Source organism: Schistocerca nitens, chromosome 5, assembly GCF_023898315.1.
Source record: "Schistocerca nitens isolate TAMUIC-IGC-003100 chromosome 5, iqSchNite1.1, whole genome shotgun sequence".
In the NCBI taxonomy this organism is placed as follows: domain Eukaryota; kingdom Metazoa; phylum Arthropoda; class Insecta; order Orthoptera; family Acrididae; genus Schistocerca; species Schistocerca nitens.
Genome location: NC_064618.1, coordinates 291,888,528 through 291,908,493, shown reverse-complemented (window position 1 = coordinate 291,908,493; position 19,966 = coordinate 291,888,528). Strand labels below are relative to the sequence as shown.

Here is a 19,966-nt window from a genome sequence, read left to right as displayed (position 1 = left end):
AAATGTATGATATCTGTACAATGTTCGGTTCCTGTGCAATAAATAATTGAAAGTGTTCCCGGACTTTATGTACACCCGTACAACACAACGTTCATCAGTGCAGGCACAAAGTTATCACAACTCGGTTCATTGGGATTACAATATTTCATACTAAAATGCAATCAAGGTCAGTTAGTATGTGCGATGACTGCCACTTCATGTCTCAGCTGGATATGAGACGCAAAACAGTCCGAACAGTGGCAGCACTGTGTCCTGTTACGGCTACCTTGGGTGATCTGCCAAATGAATAAACAACAACTACAACACTAGCCATAGCATGCCAGCAAGACTCACCAGTTGGCCAGACAGGCCGATTTCAATATGTCTGATAGAGTGTGACCATTGCAACATGGATGCAAGTCTCGCCTTTGGCCACCAATCCTACTCACGCAGGTGCAAACACTATGTACAGCATGTAGGCCACTACAGGCAGTTCATGTCACTTCATTGTACTACACAGTTACCTATGCCAATGATCAAGAGTTAGGATCATGCTCCAAATTCTGGACTACTATTTCGGTATATTCTATAATTCTCTGTCAATGCTTGGTTGGACTAACTGGACACTGTTTATTGGAACAGATTTTGGTTTGTGAACTGGACCTGTATTTTCATGGTGTGTGAAATAAACACCTGTTAGTGATTGACAGTCTGTGTTCTTTCAGTCATAACAGTATGAGTGTAAATATAGATGAACATTACACATATTAAATGGTAACAGATAATGAGTTAAGAGAGAACAACCGATAATGTGTTCATTTCTTTTATAAGTTGTAAGCTGCCTGCATGTGAGAAAGAGTGGGGCTTGTCCCAGCAACCAATGTGCTATGACCCAATAGCAAGCTTTTGTCCCCTGCATCTTCCACTTAAGTGCCAAGTTAAAGCGAGTGATTAGTACGAGGATCATGGAAATACTTCAGGCTAAGTAGCAGTAGATGAGCTACAATGACAAGCAACCACTGCCACTCATTGGATCATAGTTCCTCATATACAATATTCTGTTTATTAATTGGAATTATCTTTCATGAGATCCTCCTCCTTAAAGGCTCCTGTGGTTTCAGAGGTGCTGCATCTTTCCTCTCTTCAGCAGCACTGTCATTTAGTGCAGTGATGAATGATATTTCATCCACGTTGCTGTGACCGTCAAGCACTTCCTTGAAAGACAGTTGATATGCTTGTGTTTGTGTCTGCTTTTGAATACCACAGTACTTTGTACTTCTGAAGCCTCACTGCCTGTCTCACCAGTCAACCAAACAGATCCTGCAGGCCAGTCAGTCTGCATAGAGAACGGTGGTCCATCACAATGGTGAATGGTTTGCAAAATAAATATGGCCAAAATTGTTGATGGCTCTAACAACCACAAGACACTCTTTCTCCATTGCAGAGTAGTTCATCTCAGACTTGGAGAGTAATCTGGAAGAATAAGCTATCATCTTCTCAGTACCCTTGTGGATTTGTAATAGAACTGTAACTCTCACTAAAAATGCTAGCACCAGTGCAGTTCTGTCTCAGCATTCTCGTCGCATGATGATAGGACTGGTGAGATGCCAGTGCCTTCATAAGGACAAGAACAGATCTTGCTTGCACCTCGTTACAGGGAAATTTTCCTATCCCTGCAGTAGTCCTTGCGAGGGTCGTACTTTGATACTGAGGTTCATTAGGAATCTCCAGTAGTACAAGCAGATACCACAGGAATGTCCCACATCATGAATGTGCCAAGGAGCCAGAAAATTTGTGATTGCTTTTTTTTCTCTGGATTGGTCAGACTCCACTACCATTCACTGAGTCCCAAAAATTTTTGTTTCCAGGGTGGTGAAGAGACATATTTTTGGATTAGGATGGACACCTGCAGTCTGAACATACTTGTCAGGCAGGTTAGATGTTCTTCAAAAACAATAATTTCATCCAGATAGCAAAGACGCATCATCCATTTAAGATGGGCACCTGCAGCCTGAACACGCTTCAACATTGTTGACGGGCAGGTTAGATGTTCTTCACATGCCTTTGAAAAACATTAATGTCATCCAGATAGTGAAAACACACATCCATTTAAGGTGTCAAAGCAGATCACCCTCCATATGCTCAAAAGATGACTGGAGTGTTACACAGCCCAAATGGCATAAATTTGAACTCATAGAGACTGTCAGATGTTCTGAAGGCAGTCTTTTCCTGGTCAGCCTTATTAACCTCAATTCGCCAGTACTCTGTCTGCATGTTCAAAGTTGAGAAATACTTTGCTCCTTTCAAGCAGTCTAAGGCATCAAAAAAGGAGCGGCAATGGGCAGCAATTTTCTTTGTAATTTTGTTCAGTTTTTGGCAGTCTACACTAAAACTGTTGAAACCGCGACAGGAATCGTCGCGGGGTTGCCGCTAACGAAAATGCAGCAGGACCGAACAGGAGCGGCCTGTAAACAAACAAGACAGACGAACAGGAATGGAAGTACAAGCACGACGATGGACAACATAGCAAGACACCAAGATCAACAACAAAGTATTAAGCAACAGGGTCACAAGAGATAACCACATAAAATTAAAACAACATCCACTCGTAAATGGGAAATAAGCACACGCAACGTAAACACGATGTCTGTAAGTGAGACATTAACTGATTCAATGCGAATACCAGACTGCCTCACTGAGTGAGAGGCAGCCACCTAAATACACGACAGGGTATGTCGCTATTGGCCACTGGGACCACGTGCTCCACAGTGGAGCCCTCACATTAGACTCAGGGCCAGGAGCGAGCGCAGCCACGGCGTACAGCACGACTGCTGCAGAGACCTCTAGTGGTGATCGAGTTCCATGCCGTCTGGCATGGATTCGAAACCTGCGGCGCTCGGAACCAGAAAAACACCACATGCCATCCTTCTTCTTCTTCTTCTTCTTCACAAGGACTACAGGAGAGCTTCAAGGACTCTCCGAAGGTAGAATAATGTCAACTTGCACCACCTTCTCCATTACCTCCTGAATTATGCGCTGTTCAGCCAACATTGGCAAAATGGGGCAGAATGGCTAACGCTCACTGACATTGTTTCTCAAGAAACCCAGAACCTATTGGCAGCTCAACAGCAGCTTCCTTCTTGCAGTGGTAGTGAGCGCAGTTCTTCTCCAATGGCATGCACACCTTTAGGGATGAGCTATGGCTGCTCACGACAATCAGTTATTTGAAGTTCTTCATGATCTCCTGCAATGTTTATGATCATTGCTGGTAGGTAGATTTCTTTTGTAAGCCTGAGTAGCTTTTTTTAACCAGCAAAAGCTTCACAGTTTTTACTAAGCACCACTAATGATGGCGAGGTAACAACATCTACACCAGCAAACAATTGCCCAGCCCAATCTCTGTTGTGTGTACTTGTTTGAATAGCTTCGTCAATCTGAAGCTCTGACCTTACACAATCTATGACTGCTAGTGACGCCAGCAAGAAGCCCCATCTGAGAATAACATCAAGACTACATACTGATAAAACAATAAATTCACAAAGCTGTGTTCTGTCACTGATAGTTATGATTACAATGCATGTCCCTGCTGACTGGACAATTTCCCATTTTCAGCCTTTGGCACAATTGCTTTCATATCATGGAACATAGTCATCTTTAACTGGTGACAACAAACATTCGACATTACAGGAAAAGAAGCCTATAAGTCAACTAGCACCCAGAGAGGATGGCCAGTGATGAGATTTCCTGACCTTTAATCAATGGTCAATTTTCATCTACGGCAGCCTCACCTTCAAAGATGGTCACCTGATTTAGTTTTCCTGAATTTGGTGGCTAAGTGAGCAGCTGGTATCTCTATACAATGATGGGGAGGAGCTATGGCATGATGAGAAGTGATCTTATCCAGGGTACAGCAATAGGGTTCATGCCGCAGGTCAACTGTAATCGTCTGCAGCTGACTGCCGCTAACCATACTGTTGTAATGATTGATGTCATGGAGTGTAATTGTTGTCAGCACTCATTGTCTTTCTCTGCAGTAGCATCTTGGACATCCACAGTGGAAACAGATCCCTGTATTGTCCTCTGTCCTCCAAATGTCTGTTCTTCTGTGATGTTTTATACTTGGCGAAGGAGTTGATTGTACCTGCACTAGTCAGATACTGAGTTGTCTTTTGACAGCTGCCGCATATGTTTGAGTCCATTGTTCATGGGGCATTCTACTGGTGGCTGAGATTAGATCTGCAGATTGATAAACCTCCTCTTCAACATACTCTATTACCCCCTGATGTGTAGGGACAACAGTCATGGCCGTTGTCTCTCGTGTACTCAATCTGATATTTCCAACTTCCATAAACTGCTGTACCCCGTCTCTTGCTACCTGATGTACAGGAGAGGCAAGATCATAGTGATCTTCAACGACTGACATAGGGGCCACATTCAGGAGTCAATCATACCTCCCCCCCCCCCCCCCGCAACATTTCCCTGACATGCTGAAATCACTTCATGAAGCCTTCTATTGTTGTGACATTCCTTACAGAAGAGCTTCGTGCATGTCTGCTGTGCTTCATCAAATGTGAGATTTTTTCATTTTATGTAATGTTCAGATTCACAATGTTTCATACGGCCAAAACATTCTGTACGTGAGTATGACTGTCTCATTTCACCCTGATACTGGGCTCCTTCCTTCAATTGTTCTTCTACTAAGTGTGTTTGCTGTAGATCACCACCAAACATTTTCTTCAGTTCAGCCTGGAATTTGTCCCAGCTATTGATTTTCTCATTTCTGTTCCTGAATCAATGCTGGGCTGTGCCATTCAAGTAAAAGTATACATTTGCCAAACACATCGTGTCATACCATCTGTTGTATTTGGCAACTCGGTTGAATTCTTTCAGTCATTTTGTTGGGTCTTGACCAGCTCTCCAAAAAACATTGATGGATGCTTGAAGTGTAGCTAAGTTACTGCTAACTCGGAATCCATTGGTCTCCCGTATATTCATACCTTTGGGATGATGTACTGTTTGTATTCTGGTTCCTGTTCATGTAGGTGATGGCTTTTAAATTGCTTAATTGGAGCCAAGGTTATATACAGTTTTGAGGTACCCAGCATTTCCATGTCATGGCATAACAAACATTAGAAGTCCTGAGAACCTTCCAAAAAGTATAAATACTAAATAACAAATATATGTTGGTGATTGGGACCTGCAACACTCCAGCCAATGATGCTAACCAATACTCCACAAGGGATGCACCACAGTTCACATGATTATTTCTACCTTGCAATGTTTTCAGTACCATACCAGATCTGAGTCAATTTTTTAGTCAGCATACACACTGAGAGACTTGCTACTCATATTTTATAAACCAACTGAGACGGTAAAAATCATAACAAAGTACTGCGAATGCGATCAATGGAAAATCCATAACTCATGAGTTCATAATCATTTTCACTTAGATTTAACTGGTGAGATTGTTCTCTTTTATCTGATTTATGAACTACCTTCACTTCAGCTGTGTTTCATTAATCTTCAGGTCTTCAAACCTGATACTCTGTAATGCACATTTTGCCCCTTCTTTTCCATACTGCTACAACATATTTATTATTTTTTTTTTCCTGTGTACCATGTCTTTCATGTTCTTCTTCTGTTAACCTACTGATGACAAACAAGTTAAAAATATTTAGGTTTTCTGTTAATCTTCAATTTTACCCAGTGTGGATTATGAGGAATTAATTCATGGTGGGTGGATCTCTGGTCCAATAGCCACAACATTTTGGCAAATAACAATGTTGCCACCTTCAGGTGTGTGATAAGTTCATCAGTACAAGTGATGACGGCAACATGATTGTTTGCATGTATAAAGCTTTTATGTGCATTCCATATCAAAGTCCCTACTTCTATCAAAACTCTGCCAACCTGCCAAGACTATATCTATTTCAACTTTCCATTTACACCCACTTCCAAGACTGTCTGAATGAAATCCTGCGTGTTTTCTGTCCTTTTTGCATGCTAAAGTTTTGTCAACTAAAAAATAGCAGCTTCAAAAATTATCAGATAATGGTTTCAAATTTCAGAAGGATGACATTAAGGAAAACAATAAATCCAGAGTATGCAAGATTTCAAAGCCATTACCTCACAACCTTTCATAATAAGGTTCCTTGCAGCTTGTACTTTTCCAGTAACCTCCTCCAGTCTGGCTGACGCTATCCAAGCAGGTGGGTGGTTTGGATTTGTCTCTCGCACAGACTTTAAGAGAAGTCGTGCCTTCTTTATGTCACTGAAAATAAAATGACTCAAGAGTGAAAAAATTGCATTCTGGTTCCATTCAATGGCAGAAATAAAAATATGCAGAAATCTGCTATTTTCCTGTGTAAAGCAAATCCACTAAATAAAAGATCACAGTTAAATTTTTGTTAGCAACAATAGTACATATACCCAATCAAAACTCACTTTATGTCTCCACCATATGATGGTATCATGCTCTGAAGATCTGTCAGGTATCCTTTAGGATCAACTACTGTCTGGCCCTCTACAGAGTCAGATACTTGGCTCAACTTCACATTCATCAATGTGTTGCGAGCTTGTCCAATTTTGCACAAGTCCAAATCTCCAGTAGGTGTTAACATTCCTTAAAGCACAAACAGAAAAAAACCTAAAACACTGTACAAAATACTGATGACTTTTCCTAGACAAAAGAATAATTACGTACATTTTACACATATTCATTAAAATAAAAGTATCCACAAACAAATTAAAAATATAAGTTTTCATAAGAGTTGTGTGATGAGTGGCTTGTCCCCACAATTGGCATCACCTTCCAGAAATATTTCTGAAAGAAAACTTGTAAAAATGGAACTTCCTTATGCTGTAAGTAAATCATTTGAAGGGTTTTGTCAATTAAACAACACAAGTTGATAGGGCTTCCTTCAAATCTTTTTATTAGTTTGCAGAACTTTTGTGATGCTTGTTAAAGACAAAACACATTGCCCACAAGTAATTGATTTTTTATTAAAAATTGACCATTGTTTAATTTGACCCTCATGTCTTTTTTACCGTTCAAATCGTGATTCAGTCAAACAACAGCAACTACTCGGTGCCCCATACAATAACATGTTCAGTCTATGTTCTACTAATTCACATGAACATACCTTTAGCAAATCTCAAGCCAAATGTTAAGTTCAAGCAAACTACAAATAAAAAATGTGGTGTCACCGCCAGACACCACACTTGCTAGGTGGTAGCCTTTAAATCGGCCGCGGTCCGGTAGTATACGTCGGACCCGCGTGTCGCCACTATCAGTGATTGCAGACCGAGCGCCGCCACACGGCAGGTCTAGAGAGACGTACTAGCACTCGTCCCCAGTTGTACAGCCGACTTTGCTAGCGATGGTTCACTGACAAATTATGCTCTCATTTGCCGAAACAATAGTTAGCATAGCCTTCAGCTACGTCATTTGCTACGACCTAGCAAGGCGCCATTATCAATTGCTACGAGGGCAGTTCAATAAGTAGTGCAACACATTTTTTTTCTCGGCCAATTTTGGTTGAAAAAACCGGAAATTTCTTGTGGAATATTTTCAAACATTCCCGCTTCATCTCATATAGTTTCATTGACTTCCGACAGGTGGCAGCGCTGTACGGAGCTGTTAAAATGGCGTCTGTAACGGATGTGCGTTGCAAACAACGGGCAGTGATCGAGTTTCTTTTGGCGGAAAACCAGGGCATCTCAGATATTCATAGGCGCTTGCAGAATGTCTACGGTGATCTGGCAGTAGACAAAAGCACGGTGAGTCGTTGGGCAAAGCATGTGTCATCATCGCCGCAAGGACAAGCAAGACTGTCTGATCTCCAGCGTGTGGGCAGGCCGTGCACAGCTGTGACTCCTGCAATGGCGGAGCGTGCGAACACACTCGTTCGAGATGATCGACGGATCACCATCAAACAACTCAGTGCTCAACTTGACATCTCTGTTGGTAGTGCTGTCACAATTGTTCACCAGTTGGGATATTCAAAGGTTTGTTCCCGCTGGGTCCCTCGTTGTCTAACCGAACACCATAAAGAGCAAAGGAGAACCATCTGTGCGGAATTGCTTGCTCGTCATGTGGCTGAGGGTGACAATTTCTTGTTAAAGATTGTTACAGGTGATGAAACATGGGTTCATCACTTCGAACCTGAAACAAAACGGCAATCAATGGAGTGGCGCCACACCCACTCCCCTACCAAGAAAAAGTTTAAAGCCATACCCTCAGCCGGTAAAGTAATGGTTACAGTCTTCTGGGACGCTGAAGGGGTTATTCTGTTCGATGTCCTTCCCCATGGTCAAACGATCAACTCTGAAGTGTATTGTGCTACTCTTCAGAAATTGAAGAAATGACTTCAGCGTGTTCGTACGCAAAAAAATCTGAACGAACTTCTCCTTCTTCATGACAACGCAAGACCTCACACAAGTCTTCGCACCCGAGAGGAGCTCACAAAACTTCAGTGGACTGTTCTTCCTCATGCACCCTACAGCCCCGATCTCGCACCGTCGGATTTCCATATGTTTGGCCCAATGAAGGACGCAATCCGTGGGAGGCACTACGCGGATGATGAAGAAGTTATTGATGCAGTACGACGTTGGCTCCGACATCGACCAGTGGAATGGTACCGTGCAGGCATACAGGCCCTCATTTCAAGATGGCGTAAGGCCGTAGCATTGAATGGAGATTACGTTGAAAAATAGTGTTGTGTAGCTAAAAGATTGGGGAATAACCTGGTGTATTTCAATGCTGAATAAAACAACCCCTGTTTCAAAAAAAAAATGTGTTGCATTACTTATTGAACTGCCCTCGTATTTATCTTGTGATGCCTGTACCGTCAGACTGATGTTCACCAATTATGGATTAAAGTTAAGTATTCCATAAGCTACGTACTATTTTTGCTACTATAAAGACCTTGTCATTTCCCAGACCTCACGCCAGCCTGCGTGAGCCTTAACGCGTGCCTTTCGGTTTCGCCTCATAGTGGCTTGGCTGTCTTGCCAAGTCACAACAAAAAACACTTTGTTAACTGAGTCCTGATAACAGGACATAGCTATAATAGTTATATTTACCTACCAACTTCAACACAACATACTCTCTTTTTCAGAAATTTTCAACCTAGGAATGACTACAAGTCTACAGAAATTTCTATCAACATTTTCAATTCTACAGTAATAACAGTTTCATATGTTACCATTTAATTTAATTTTTATAGTGATAGTCTCCCACAGCTTTGGATGTGATGAATGGAACATTTGGTCCAGCGCACTTCCTCCCATCAGCAAAATTATTAATCTAATGAATCTGAACACAAACACGCAATCAATTCAAATGTAATTTAAATCAATGGATCAGCTACCATGTAAGGCTGCAGGTATCACCCGTAGTGGGATTGACATTTTTTTAACACCTTAACAGGATAACCTCAAATCCACCTCACGTCCATATCTGCCCCTATGTCTCCATATCTGGCCCTACGTCACCTCTGAATGTGTCATCTAATACCAAAATTTTTTACCTGAAAATATTCATGGGAAAATGATGTTTTAGTAGCCCTATGCCACTATCACTCATGTATTATCACTGAAAGTGTCAAGAGGAGCGGTACATGAGAATATTTATGTTATCTTGATGAGAAGAAACAATATTTAATGGGCTTGGCTATAGCACAATGGTAATGATTAAATCTTTAAGGCAACCAGCCACAAATATGGTAATTTTTTAATTTTTTATTTTTTCAGAGTGTATACGCAGACAAGGAAAAAAATTCCCAGATTTTTGCCGGTTAAAAATACACTCTCTCCCAGATTAAAATACACTTTTTCCGTGTTATTAAATGACAGTATATTTTCCCTCGGAACTGTAAAACTTATCAATCCTTTGAATGGTTATGTATTTATACACGGGTGTAGAATTTCCCGGCACTTTAGAAGACGAAACTCAGGGCAGAAAACCCCTTTTGGAAAGATTTTAGATGTGCAGCAACATGTACGCTGCATATTTTCGTATTACGAAAGTATAAATTCGAATTCCACCAAACACCGCATGATACTTTCCGAACCATTGAAATCAAGATTGCGACGTGCTTTTGTAAGCCAGTAATAGCTCATGTCACGTGATCCCGCCAGACGATGACAGCGGTTATTCAGACCACAGGACACGTGATGTAGTCAGCTAATAGCAACATCAATGTTAAGTAGTGCGGACACACAAACAGGAAAACTTAATGTTTTAAATTAATATATATAGTGTTGCTATAAGAAAAGCAAAGCTTTCACATATAATATTGGTCTCTAAGGTTAACAAGCTGCAAGAGAAGCTAAGCTTTCACATATAATGTTGATCTTTTTTGTGCGTGTCACACTTTAAGATATATCACACAAATGTGCCAGTAAAATGTTTAGTCGAGTCCAGTGACTTGTCCTCAAAATTTTCCACAAATAAATTAGCTACCACAGAGGAGAGAAAGCTTCCCGTAGCACTACATCAATTTGGTCATAATAACAACATGAATGTCTGATCTTCTGGGCATGAAGTACTTCTAAATGGCTCATCATTAAACGTTCTGTGATTTCAGCAATTCATTGTACATTCTTGCACGTAGTTCAACTTGCGTAAAAGAAAATTTACTTTGATAGTAACGCTTTTCAAACCGCCATTCGCAATATTTTCCCGTGACCTGTTAGAAATAGGTTCGTTTCAGTAGTTGTCAGAGAGCATCAGATAACAAGTGCCACCGCATTGGCAGCTACTATGACGCAGGAAGCCCGTATGATCATTTGTGTAAAACATTAAAAGATCTTATGTTATGTCATAAAAGAAAAAATCCATCAGAGGATACTCCAAGAGAATCGGAATTTCGTGAGCCATACTAAAGTGGCACATTTAAAGTGCATACTTAAAGAGCACATTTGTATGTCCAGATTCCCAATGAAGTAGGCCATGACCTGATATTAAGCTTTTCAGTGTGGGTTTCGGGATGTAAATTTTCTTGGAGTACCAGTACTGTATGAAAACGTGCACTTAAAATGTAGTGAGCAGTTGCAATTAGCCAATAGTGTGGAACTAAACACTTCGTTTCAAATACATTGACTGCCTCATTGTAAAAGATTAATAAAAACCAAATTTCTTTAGCAAACCGACAAAAATAACTTCATTGTTCTACAAGGCGATAAATGAATGATTGTCAGAAAAGTGGAAATAAAATAAAATCTGAAACTAATAACATATATTAGCCTTCCGTAATCATGTGTATGTATTTTACTTCACTTGATAGCTCCCGGCCACAGAAATCCATTATTTTTTTTTTTTTCATGTGACGTGAGAGCAGTAAATGAAGAGGAAACAGCAAAATCACTAAATGTAAACGCGGGCCACATGGAGACTACACACTTCCCCACTATAACTCAGACTGCTCTGCACGCCAACCCTGGATCTACGAAATTTCAGAACCGGGGCAATACAAGAATGCGCCCCCCCCCCCCCCCCCTCTCCACTGAGCGTTTGAAATATGACGTAAAAATTTAAAAAAAATCGTATTTTCAATAATATGTTCATTTTGTAGTGCACATCTTTCTGAAGAGTCTGATACATAAAACATATATGTTTGAGGAAATGTAAGACATGTTATTTGGGCTTCACACAGCATTCTTCTATCACACGTCACTGTATTTCACTCCTTGCAGTTGAAACGTATATATTTTGCACTGGTTGCCATCAAACTATATTCAGGACAGTGGAAATTAAAATGTCCTGTGGTGCCTCTCCTGCTCCCAGTCGCCCAATTTGACATCCTACCCCCCCACTAAAAAAATCCACAATTAATACTGGGTGGGTCTCTTTGTGACTGGGAGAATAAGAACTCTTCAGAAAATTTGCACTCTTTATTGCCTGTTAGCTAATAACATTCTGTTTTGGGTGACATAAAATTAAATATAGGATACATAAAACCACTAAAGACAAGAGACAAGCAAGACAATACACATTTCTTCAATCTTTATCTCCTATCTTTGTTTTCTCTCTAATCTTGCTACAGCTTTACAGGGCATGCTTCCCTTTCTGTGAAAAAATCTATTACCTCATCAAAGATTGTTAAATGTTTTGCTACATGAAAAATCCAAATATCGTTGTCTAATACTGCGTAAGATGTTAATACAAATAGTACCCAAGACTGGTGCGGTTTCTCAATCTGATTAAGTCTATTTTGTCACCATCTGCTAGATAAAACAAAATAGGTCTTTCTATCATTGCAGCAATTGTAACACACACCAAATAAACAAGACTGTTTTGGCACAAATGGTCAGTTTTATAACATGACAGAATATAATTCACAAAGACCAACATAAAATGCCCATTAGGCCTACTACAAGCAAAAAGCTGTATGTTAGAAAATAGTTTCACATTTCATTCATACACTCCAGTTTCTCTAGCTTGAGATCGAGAAGTAGTAGTATGAGATTTTTATATAAATTTGGAATCATCATATTCTTCCATAATTCATGTGATGTCCCTGTTTCTTCTTCCTCTTTCTAACAAACAATCCTGTCATGACTAATTCTGGAACTATTCCTGCCTTTGTCAAAACTTATTCACCGGTTAACTTCACTAACCCTGCCAGAATCACTGGTTTAGTTATCCCTGTTTATTCTCCGGTTAGGCGTTGTTATGTTCGTACAAACCATTTTCCACACTACTTCCAGAATAGAACTTAAGCAGCTGCTAGACGGGAACTGTACAACTGGGCCTTACTAGTGTAGTGATCTGGGCAAAAATTTTCTCAAAATTTCATTTTCTTGGATACAATGAGAAGATAATACGTAAGCTTTCTTAGCTGTTATTCCTCTTAGTCGTTTACTTCCACTCTGGTAGTCTGAATCCATGGATTTTGCTAGTAATTATAACAATGCTGATCACTCGTAGAACCAATCAACCACATAATCAGACAACGATTGGCGTTCACTCGTTCGGCTTTACTCAGCTCAGCTCATATAGCTCGGTCCGCTTTTGCTTCCAGAAAAGTTTATTTCTAGATGCGAGAAGGATTCCCCTGACAGAGACATCATGTACACTATGCACATATTCAAAAATTAACTTATGATTCATTCAGAAATCAACTTACAGAGTGTGTTCAAAAACCAACAGGGACGTGTTTCAAAATCATATGAGTAATCGATAGACCAATGTGCGCTGGATGCTAGGTGCTTTGTGGAATTAGGTTTTTTCTCCTCAAGAGTATGAATTTGGTGCAGGGGCAATATTTACAGTACTCTTTATGCTTGTGTGATGTACAGGTGTGCAGTAAAGCATGTAAACAAGTCAGAATTTACCAAACTGGGCATACAGAAACATCCAATTACTCCATCAGTTTTTCCTTAAATTCCGCAATGTCATGTTCACTCAGAAAATTTTTGAAAGGAATAAAATTTCTACTGTTCCAAAAACTCATTTTCATATCTTCTCAAATGTACCTCCTTCAAGTTGGATTACCTGTTATGTCTTGTCAAACCACTTGGAAGAGTTTTCATAGCAGGTAAACTTGGAAAAAACTGTTTACTGCTGTTTAAAAGGTGGATAGACACTTTTCAAGAGCTTAAAATAATATCCACAAGAGTTACTTTAATGTTTGTGATATGAAACAAATCACATGGGTCTCGTTAAGTGTTATAAATGGATGGCTTTGAGAAATATCAGTATTTGGACTGTCCTTTGAGCAGGCACATTCATACCAACTTGTGACTACTGACCTACTTTATTCAATTGTGATAGCAGTTCTATAACCATACAGAGCAAAGACAATGTATCTTTTTCTTTCAGCCACTTTTACTCTCCTGTTACAATATTGGAGAGGGTCCAGTTCCATAACTGCTGATGTCTCTGGATCACATTCATACGGACCATGGACAGCAACCAACGATAATGTTGAATATTTACTGTCAGAATTAAAACACTACAACATCTGTACATAGAACTGCTAACATGGTCTTCTATTTCTGTTTTAGGCAGTGGTAAGGTCTAATGGGACCAAACTGCTGAGGTCATCAGTCCATTTCTGTTTTAAAAAATCCCATACTGATTACCTACAGTTCATCCAAATACAGGTGTTCATGTAAGGTATTAGAGATAGTCGCCAATACAGTCTTAACAGTACAATTCACATAATGAAAGAAGCACTGGGCACCCTGTTGAACCACTGTTTCTGCAACAATAGTTGGGTACATGTATAAACTTCCATTTTCAAGAGAACATATTTAGTCTTTGCTTTTGTTTGCACAACTAGTTACCATAACCACAGAAGCAGAAGAATATCCTAATTTTATTTTTCTCTTCAACCCAGCAGTTCCTTCCTCCCTTTTTGATGCTAGTCTCTCAATGCTCTCCAATCTACTGCCACTGTTAACTTTATCCATCAACTCCTTCTCGGTCATCTTTGCTGTCCTCTTCCCTCTACCATTTCCTCAATCAGAGTAGAGAACTAAAATGAATGGCAGAGTATGAGACTTCCCATATTGATCATCCTAACAGTGATTATTTTCAGCATGCTCCTTGCCCCTCCTGCTCTTCTCTGCACTTGTTTTACTGAAACTTTGTCAGAATGTGGCTAATCACGATGTTCCTCCTAACAGTGACTGTTTTGAGTAGGCTTTTTGTCTCTCCTGCTCTTATTAGCATTTCTTCATTTGAGTTGATGGTACCTTCAACACTCTCCTCTAACACCTCATCTCAAAAGTTTACTGTCTTTCTTTTCCTTCTTCCTCAGCTTCCAAGTTTCTGTCCAATATGTGCAGATTCTCTGAATGTAGCTCCTTAAGAATATGCTGTGCAGTGTCTTGACATATTGCACTTACAATTAATGGCAGCATTTAATTTAGAATGAATTCTCAAATTGAAATTATGGTTTCACATCAGCTGTCGAATATTTCAGAACAAATTAAAACTTGTGACGGACTGGAACTCAAGTCTAGATTACCCGTTTATCGTGAGGGGTACCTTACCACCTTCAGCCATCCAAGCATACTTCCAGGAGCAGCCCAAATCTCCATGCGTCATGGTGTCTACTTTCCCTTGTGCTCCCACTACATTCCGTGATTTCCACACAGCATGAGACACTATTTTCTCTTGTCATTGCCTTGCTATGGCATGAAATATGAAAGAATCAGTTGAAAGAGCGCTTTATGGGACATCATAGATCTGTCAATCTGGTAATAGAAGGATGTGTGGCAAATACAAATTGTGGGGTGGGGGATCAAGAGATTAATACAGTAAGCAGCTTCAAATGTATGTAGGTTGCAGTATTTGTGCAAAGTTAAAGGGGCTTGCGCAGGACAGGATAGCTTGGAGAACTGCATCAAACCAGCCTCCAGACTGAAAACAAAGGCAGCAACAACAATAACAATGAGTGATTTCAGTAATTCCCTGTGATGGCAGGGATGGTGCCAGTACTCGGACCTTTATGATCTTTCAGTCCCTTTAATTCTGTGTGAAATTCTTCCCTCAATACAAAAGTGTCAAGCTCATCTTCACAAACGGCATTAACATTTTCCAGGAGATTTTCATCCAAACTTTTCCCATAACACAGTTCCTCTATACACCTCTCCCACTCTCTACGTATTGCTCAGTAGGCTCCTTCTGTATTACTAAGTTTTCAACAATCAGTTTAAATTTATTTTGAGATAGAACTACTGGCCAGCATTCAGGAGAACTGGCAATACTGCTGATTGACATACTCATATTTAAAAGTACACACACTATTCTCGGTTTTTGAACTAACAGTTTCTTTCTTGGGAAGGAGGAAGGGTTGGACTGAGGAAAACTGGAAGACAAGATTAGGTCACTCAGACCCCATGATGCTTTGTCTCTCCTCATCCTCACAGCAGGTATTTCCCTTTGATCCTGTAGTCTCAATGACCTGTCCTTCCTTTTTAATCTCGCCCAATCCATCCCTCTCTCCTCTGTGAGGAAGGAACTAGTAGTTCTGAAAGTTATAATAGTCTATGCACTTTTATATGTGTCTTAGCAGCAGTACTAACAATTCACTTTAAGGTGAGTAAAGCCAGCAATTCTGCTCACAATCATATAGTTTCCTCGAGAGAATTTTCCTTTTCGTACATTTACTTGAAACCATTTTTTGTGCTTCCTCAATCTCTCTATTGATCTGCCGATATCCAGCTTGGTGTACTGCTATTTCACATTTTCTCCTTTCATTCATCATGTTTAGGACAATTTTTGTTACCCATGGGTTGTACGACACCTTCTTCCCCTTCCCAAAGGATCCTTATACTGTCTCGAGACACTAGTTCTTTCAACAATTTTCAATTTTCCTAAACACCAAATATGAACATTAAAGTCACTGAGCTACACTGATATCCACCTTGGGTTTGTGAAAAAAACAATGCATTAAAACAGTCTTGTATCAAATGCAGGGCAGAGAGTTGTAAAATATAATGTAGGGCACAACAAAGGAGGTTACTCAAGAATTTCTAATAATTACACATTTCTGAAACTTTCAACAACTCACTAGGTTACGTGATGCTATCCCACTACTTTTATTTGCTATTTCTTACATATGAGACAATTCAGGAGAATCCTGTTATTATTTCATGTTTTCAGTCTGATCCTTAGACAGCAAATTGTAACGCCCCTGAAAACCTCCCTAACCTGGAGTTATAGTAGTTAGTTACCTGGCACACCAAATAACAGCTATCTGGTTTGCTTTGTGGTAACCTGTGGCTTTCCTGTTTGGCCAGAGATAATGAAACATCTCATAAGGCACAGACCTGGAGGGATTACAATTACTGCAAACCAATGTCCACTCACAAATCACTGTACGATGACATCACTGTCAGGGAAGACATCAGACACAAAGGGATGCAGGTAATTCACAGCTGTCAGTGTCTCTTCGATTACTACCATTCATAAATACTTAATGCAATACATTGATGTCTTTTACATGAAATTCTTGAACGTACCTGGTGTGGAAAATCCGGGTGTAGTTGTGCCTGGGAAGGCACTAGCAATACCACTACTCGGATCCAGTGACGTAGTTGTTTCACCTCCCAAATTTCGTGCAAGTACAGAGTCGGGAAGAGGAGTAAATCTACAGCAAAAGAAACATCATAACTTCTTATACGCTATCTGCATAGCAATCAAATACAGTTCTCATTGCTGGAGCCACTGTTCTGTCAATTGGAAAACTAAATTATAAGTGTTCAATTCCACTGATAAAGAAAACAATGTATTTTCAAAACTGGTGTAATAATTATTTTACATTAATATGCATACAAATTCCACAACTACAAAACAGCAGTTGTTCTTTAAACTAACTAAATTAAGGAAAAAATCTTACTTTTCAGAGCGAGGGTTTCTCATCTTCCTGTTTCGAGCGTCTCCTACTTCAGGAACATTACGCCATTCATCCTCAGTCACATTTACTAAACCTCTTTTTAAATCACTGAATTGCTGCTGAATTTTTGGCCTCTCCTGTCGATAGCGCTCCAGTTCCTCTGTGTATCAGAGATTTGAAGTTAATACATTGTTGAAATAAATAATAAAAACAACTGTAATTGTATTTAATGAACTGGTTTCTTCCAATTTTATCTCTCATGTTAACCATCATAACTATTACACTCAGACCAAGTGAAAGGGTAATGCTGATTTAATTTCATATATATTATGCAATACTTACAAAGTGCAAAATTCATTTCAGAAGAGACCAGTTACTTTTGGGGTTAAAGTTTTACATTTATTAGAATGCAGCATGTAGCAAACAGTAAAACAAAACAAGTGTGAACAAACAAACACTGATAACTACTTAGAATAAAACTTCATGAGTAGGATGTTGTTTTCAATATGACAATCTACATCTCACTGAATAGCGAAGTATCCCAGAAGTAACAAATAAGAATTTTGTGTACAGACCTTTCAGTCTTTTTTCTCGGTATTCTTTCCTTTTCTCATCCATTCTCTTGTCAATTGCTTCATAAATAGCATCAGCTTCCTCATCATCTTTGTCATATGGATCTTTACTAAATAAGGACCCACCATAACCTGAAAACTGTAACATAGTATAAAGACAAAAGACTGTAAAACAAATATTAAATCAAATCACTGTAAGTGACTCTTTTGACTGCAGTGTCATAAGAGCTACTAACACAGGGCAGTAAATAAAATCATATTGAATGCCAAGTTATTAAATACCAAACACAATTCTTCAACAAGAGCTATTCCTTAAGTTCAGTATGTGGCTCAAAGGTTGGTCTTAGAGAATGATGAGACAAGGAAGGCAGTTTAAACCGTCCATCATGCAATAAGGGTAAGTCAGTGCCCCTGTACATCTGTGTTCAATGTAGAGCATGATTTTAGGGTTGCTGATATAGAATACATCTCTGTGGAAAACTCTACATAAATCTATGCACCATTGAGTCACCATTCACCATCTTAAACTCTATTCAATAGTACTTTAAGGATTGGTATTTGGCAGGAAATCATGAAAGTTTGGAGCAGAGTTGCCACACTCCAAGTTGAATGTCACATCAACATGTTCAAATTCATAAGCTGTTTGACGTATGTTGACAGTGAATGCATTAGTACATTCTAGAAGAGCTGTACTTTTTTTTTTTTAATTTTAAGTTTTAAATCCTGTGACAAGTTTTTGGGCCACAATTTAAAAACAAGTTTACTGGTAAAATAAACAATCGAAAGTCCAGGTTGGAATATCAATAATATTACAAAAAGGATAGACTGGTACTCACTGTAAACTTGACACAATGACAAGGCAGACAAACACAATGGAAAGACCGTTACACATTGAGCTTTCGGCCAAAGCCTTCTTCAGAAAAGAAAACACACACACACACACACACACACACACACACACACAGATATATATTCACACAGTTCACACAGCAAGCACACCTTATGCACACATGACCGCTATCTTCAGTTGCTCTCATCAGAATACAATGGTGTCATGTCAAATGCAAGGAGCAAATACGGGGTTGGGCAAGCAAGGGGGAGGGAAGCAGGGTAAACGTGGCGGGAAGAGGAGTCAGCACTGTCTGGTGGAACAAGCAGTTACTAGATGGTAGCTGGATGAGGCTGCCGGATAGAACATCAAGATGCTTTGAGGGATAACGCTGATGGGTGCATTGGTAGAGAGTGGAACACAATGAGGGTGAAGAGGTGTGAATTGGGAAGAGGTATTAGGACAATGAGGGTGAAAAGTGTTGCATGGGAGTGTGGGGATAGTCGTTTACAATACACTGAGGCATTGATGATTATGGGAGTGGAGAATATGTTGTAAGGATAGTTTTCATCTGCACAGTTCAGAAAAACTGGTGGTGGCACAGAGGATCCAAATGGCCAAGATTTCAAAGCAGCCACTGATATGAAGCATACTATGTTCAGATGCATGTTGTGCCACATGGTGATCCACTTTGCCTTGGGCTAAAGTTTGACAGGAGCCATTCATCGTGGTGGACAGCTAGCTGGTGATCATAACAATATAAAAAGCTGTCAGCTGCCATTTCCTTTATTTCCTGTATGATTGTACAATTTCGGCCTTAGACCATTTTCAAGTATGTTACAGATGATTGTTTGGTAACAGATTATGTCATATACATCGTTGCTCCAATTACATCATGTTATGCTCATAAATTAGTTCGAGGTGTTCACACTATTTTACGAGCACATGCATATGGAAGTTATCCTTACAACACATTCTCGATTACCATAATCATTAGGGCTCCACCTACTGTAACCTACTATCCTCACACCCTCCACCCAACAGTTCCCGGCTCCTTTGTCCTGTCACCTCCTCCCAATTCACACCCCTTCACCCTCAATGTGCTCTGTTCTCCTCTGCCAGTGCACTGACCGGTGTCTTTCCCTTCTCCAAAGGTCTCATTTACCATAACCCATTTCTGCCCCCCCTCCCTTCTGCACAGCATTCCAATGCTGCACCTAGCAGCCTTGTCTGAC

General features: G+C 39.9%; 1 protein-coding gene across 1 annotated transcript in view; it reads right to left on the bottom strand.

Moving 5' to 3' along the window:
• Nucleotides 1-19,966, bottom strand: part of LOC126259249 (pre-mRNA-processing factor 6) — a 64,776-nt gene that overhangs the window by 39,726 nt on the left and 5,084 nt on the right. Inside the window, exons 4-8 of the mRNA XM_049955874.1 lie at nt 17,906-18,041; nt 17,334-17,490; nt 16,957-17,084; nt 6,424-6,601; nt 6,106-6,250 (exon numbers count right to left, since the gene is read on the bottom strand). Coding sequence (XP_049811831.1) covers nt 6,106-6,250; nt 6,424-6,601; nt 16,957-17,084; nt 17,334-17,490; nt 17,906-18,041 — 744 coding nt within the window. The remainder of the gene's footprint in view (nt 1-6,105; nt 6,251-6,423; nt 6,602-16,956; nt 17,085-17,333; nt 17,491-17,905; nt 18,042-19,966) is intronic.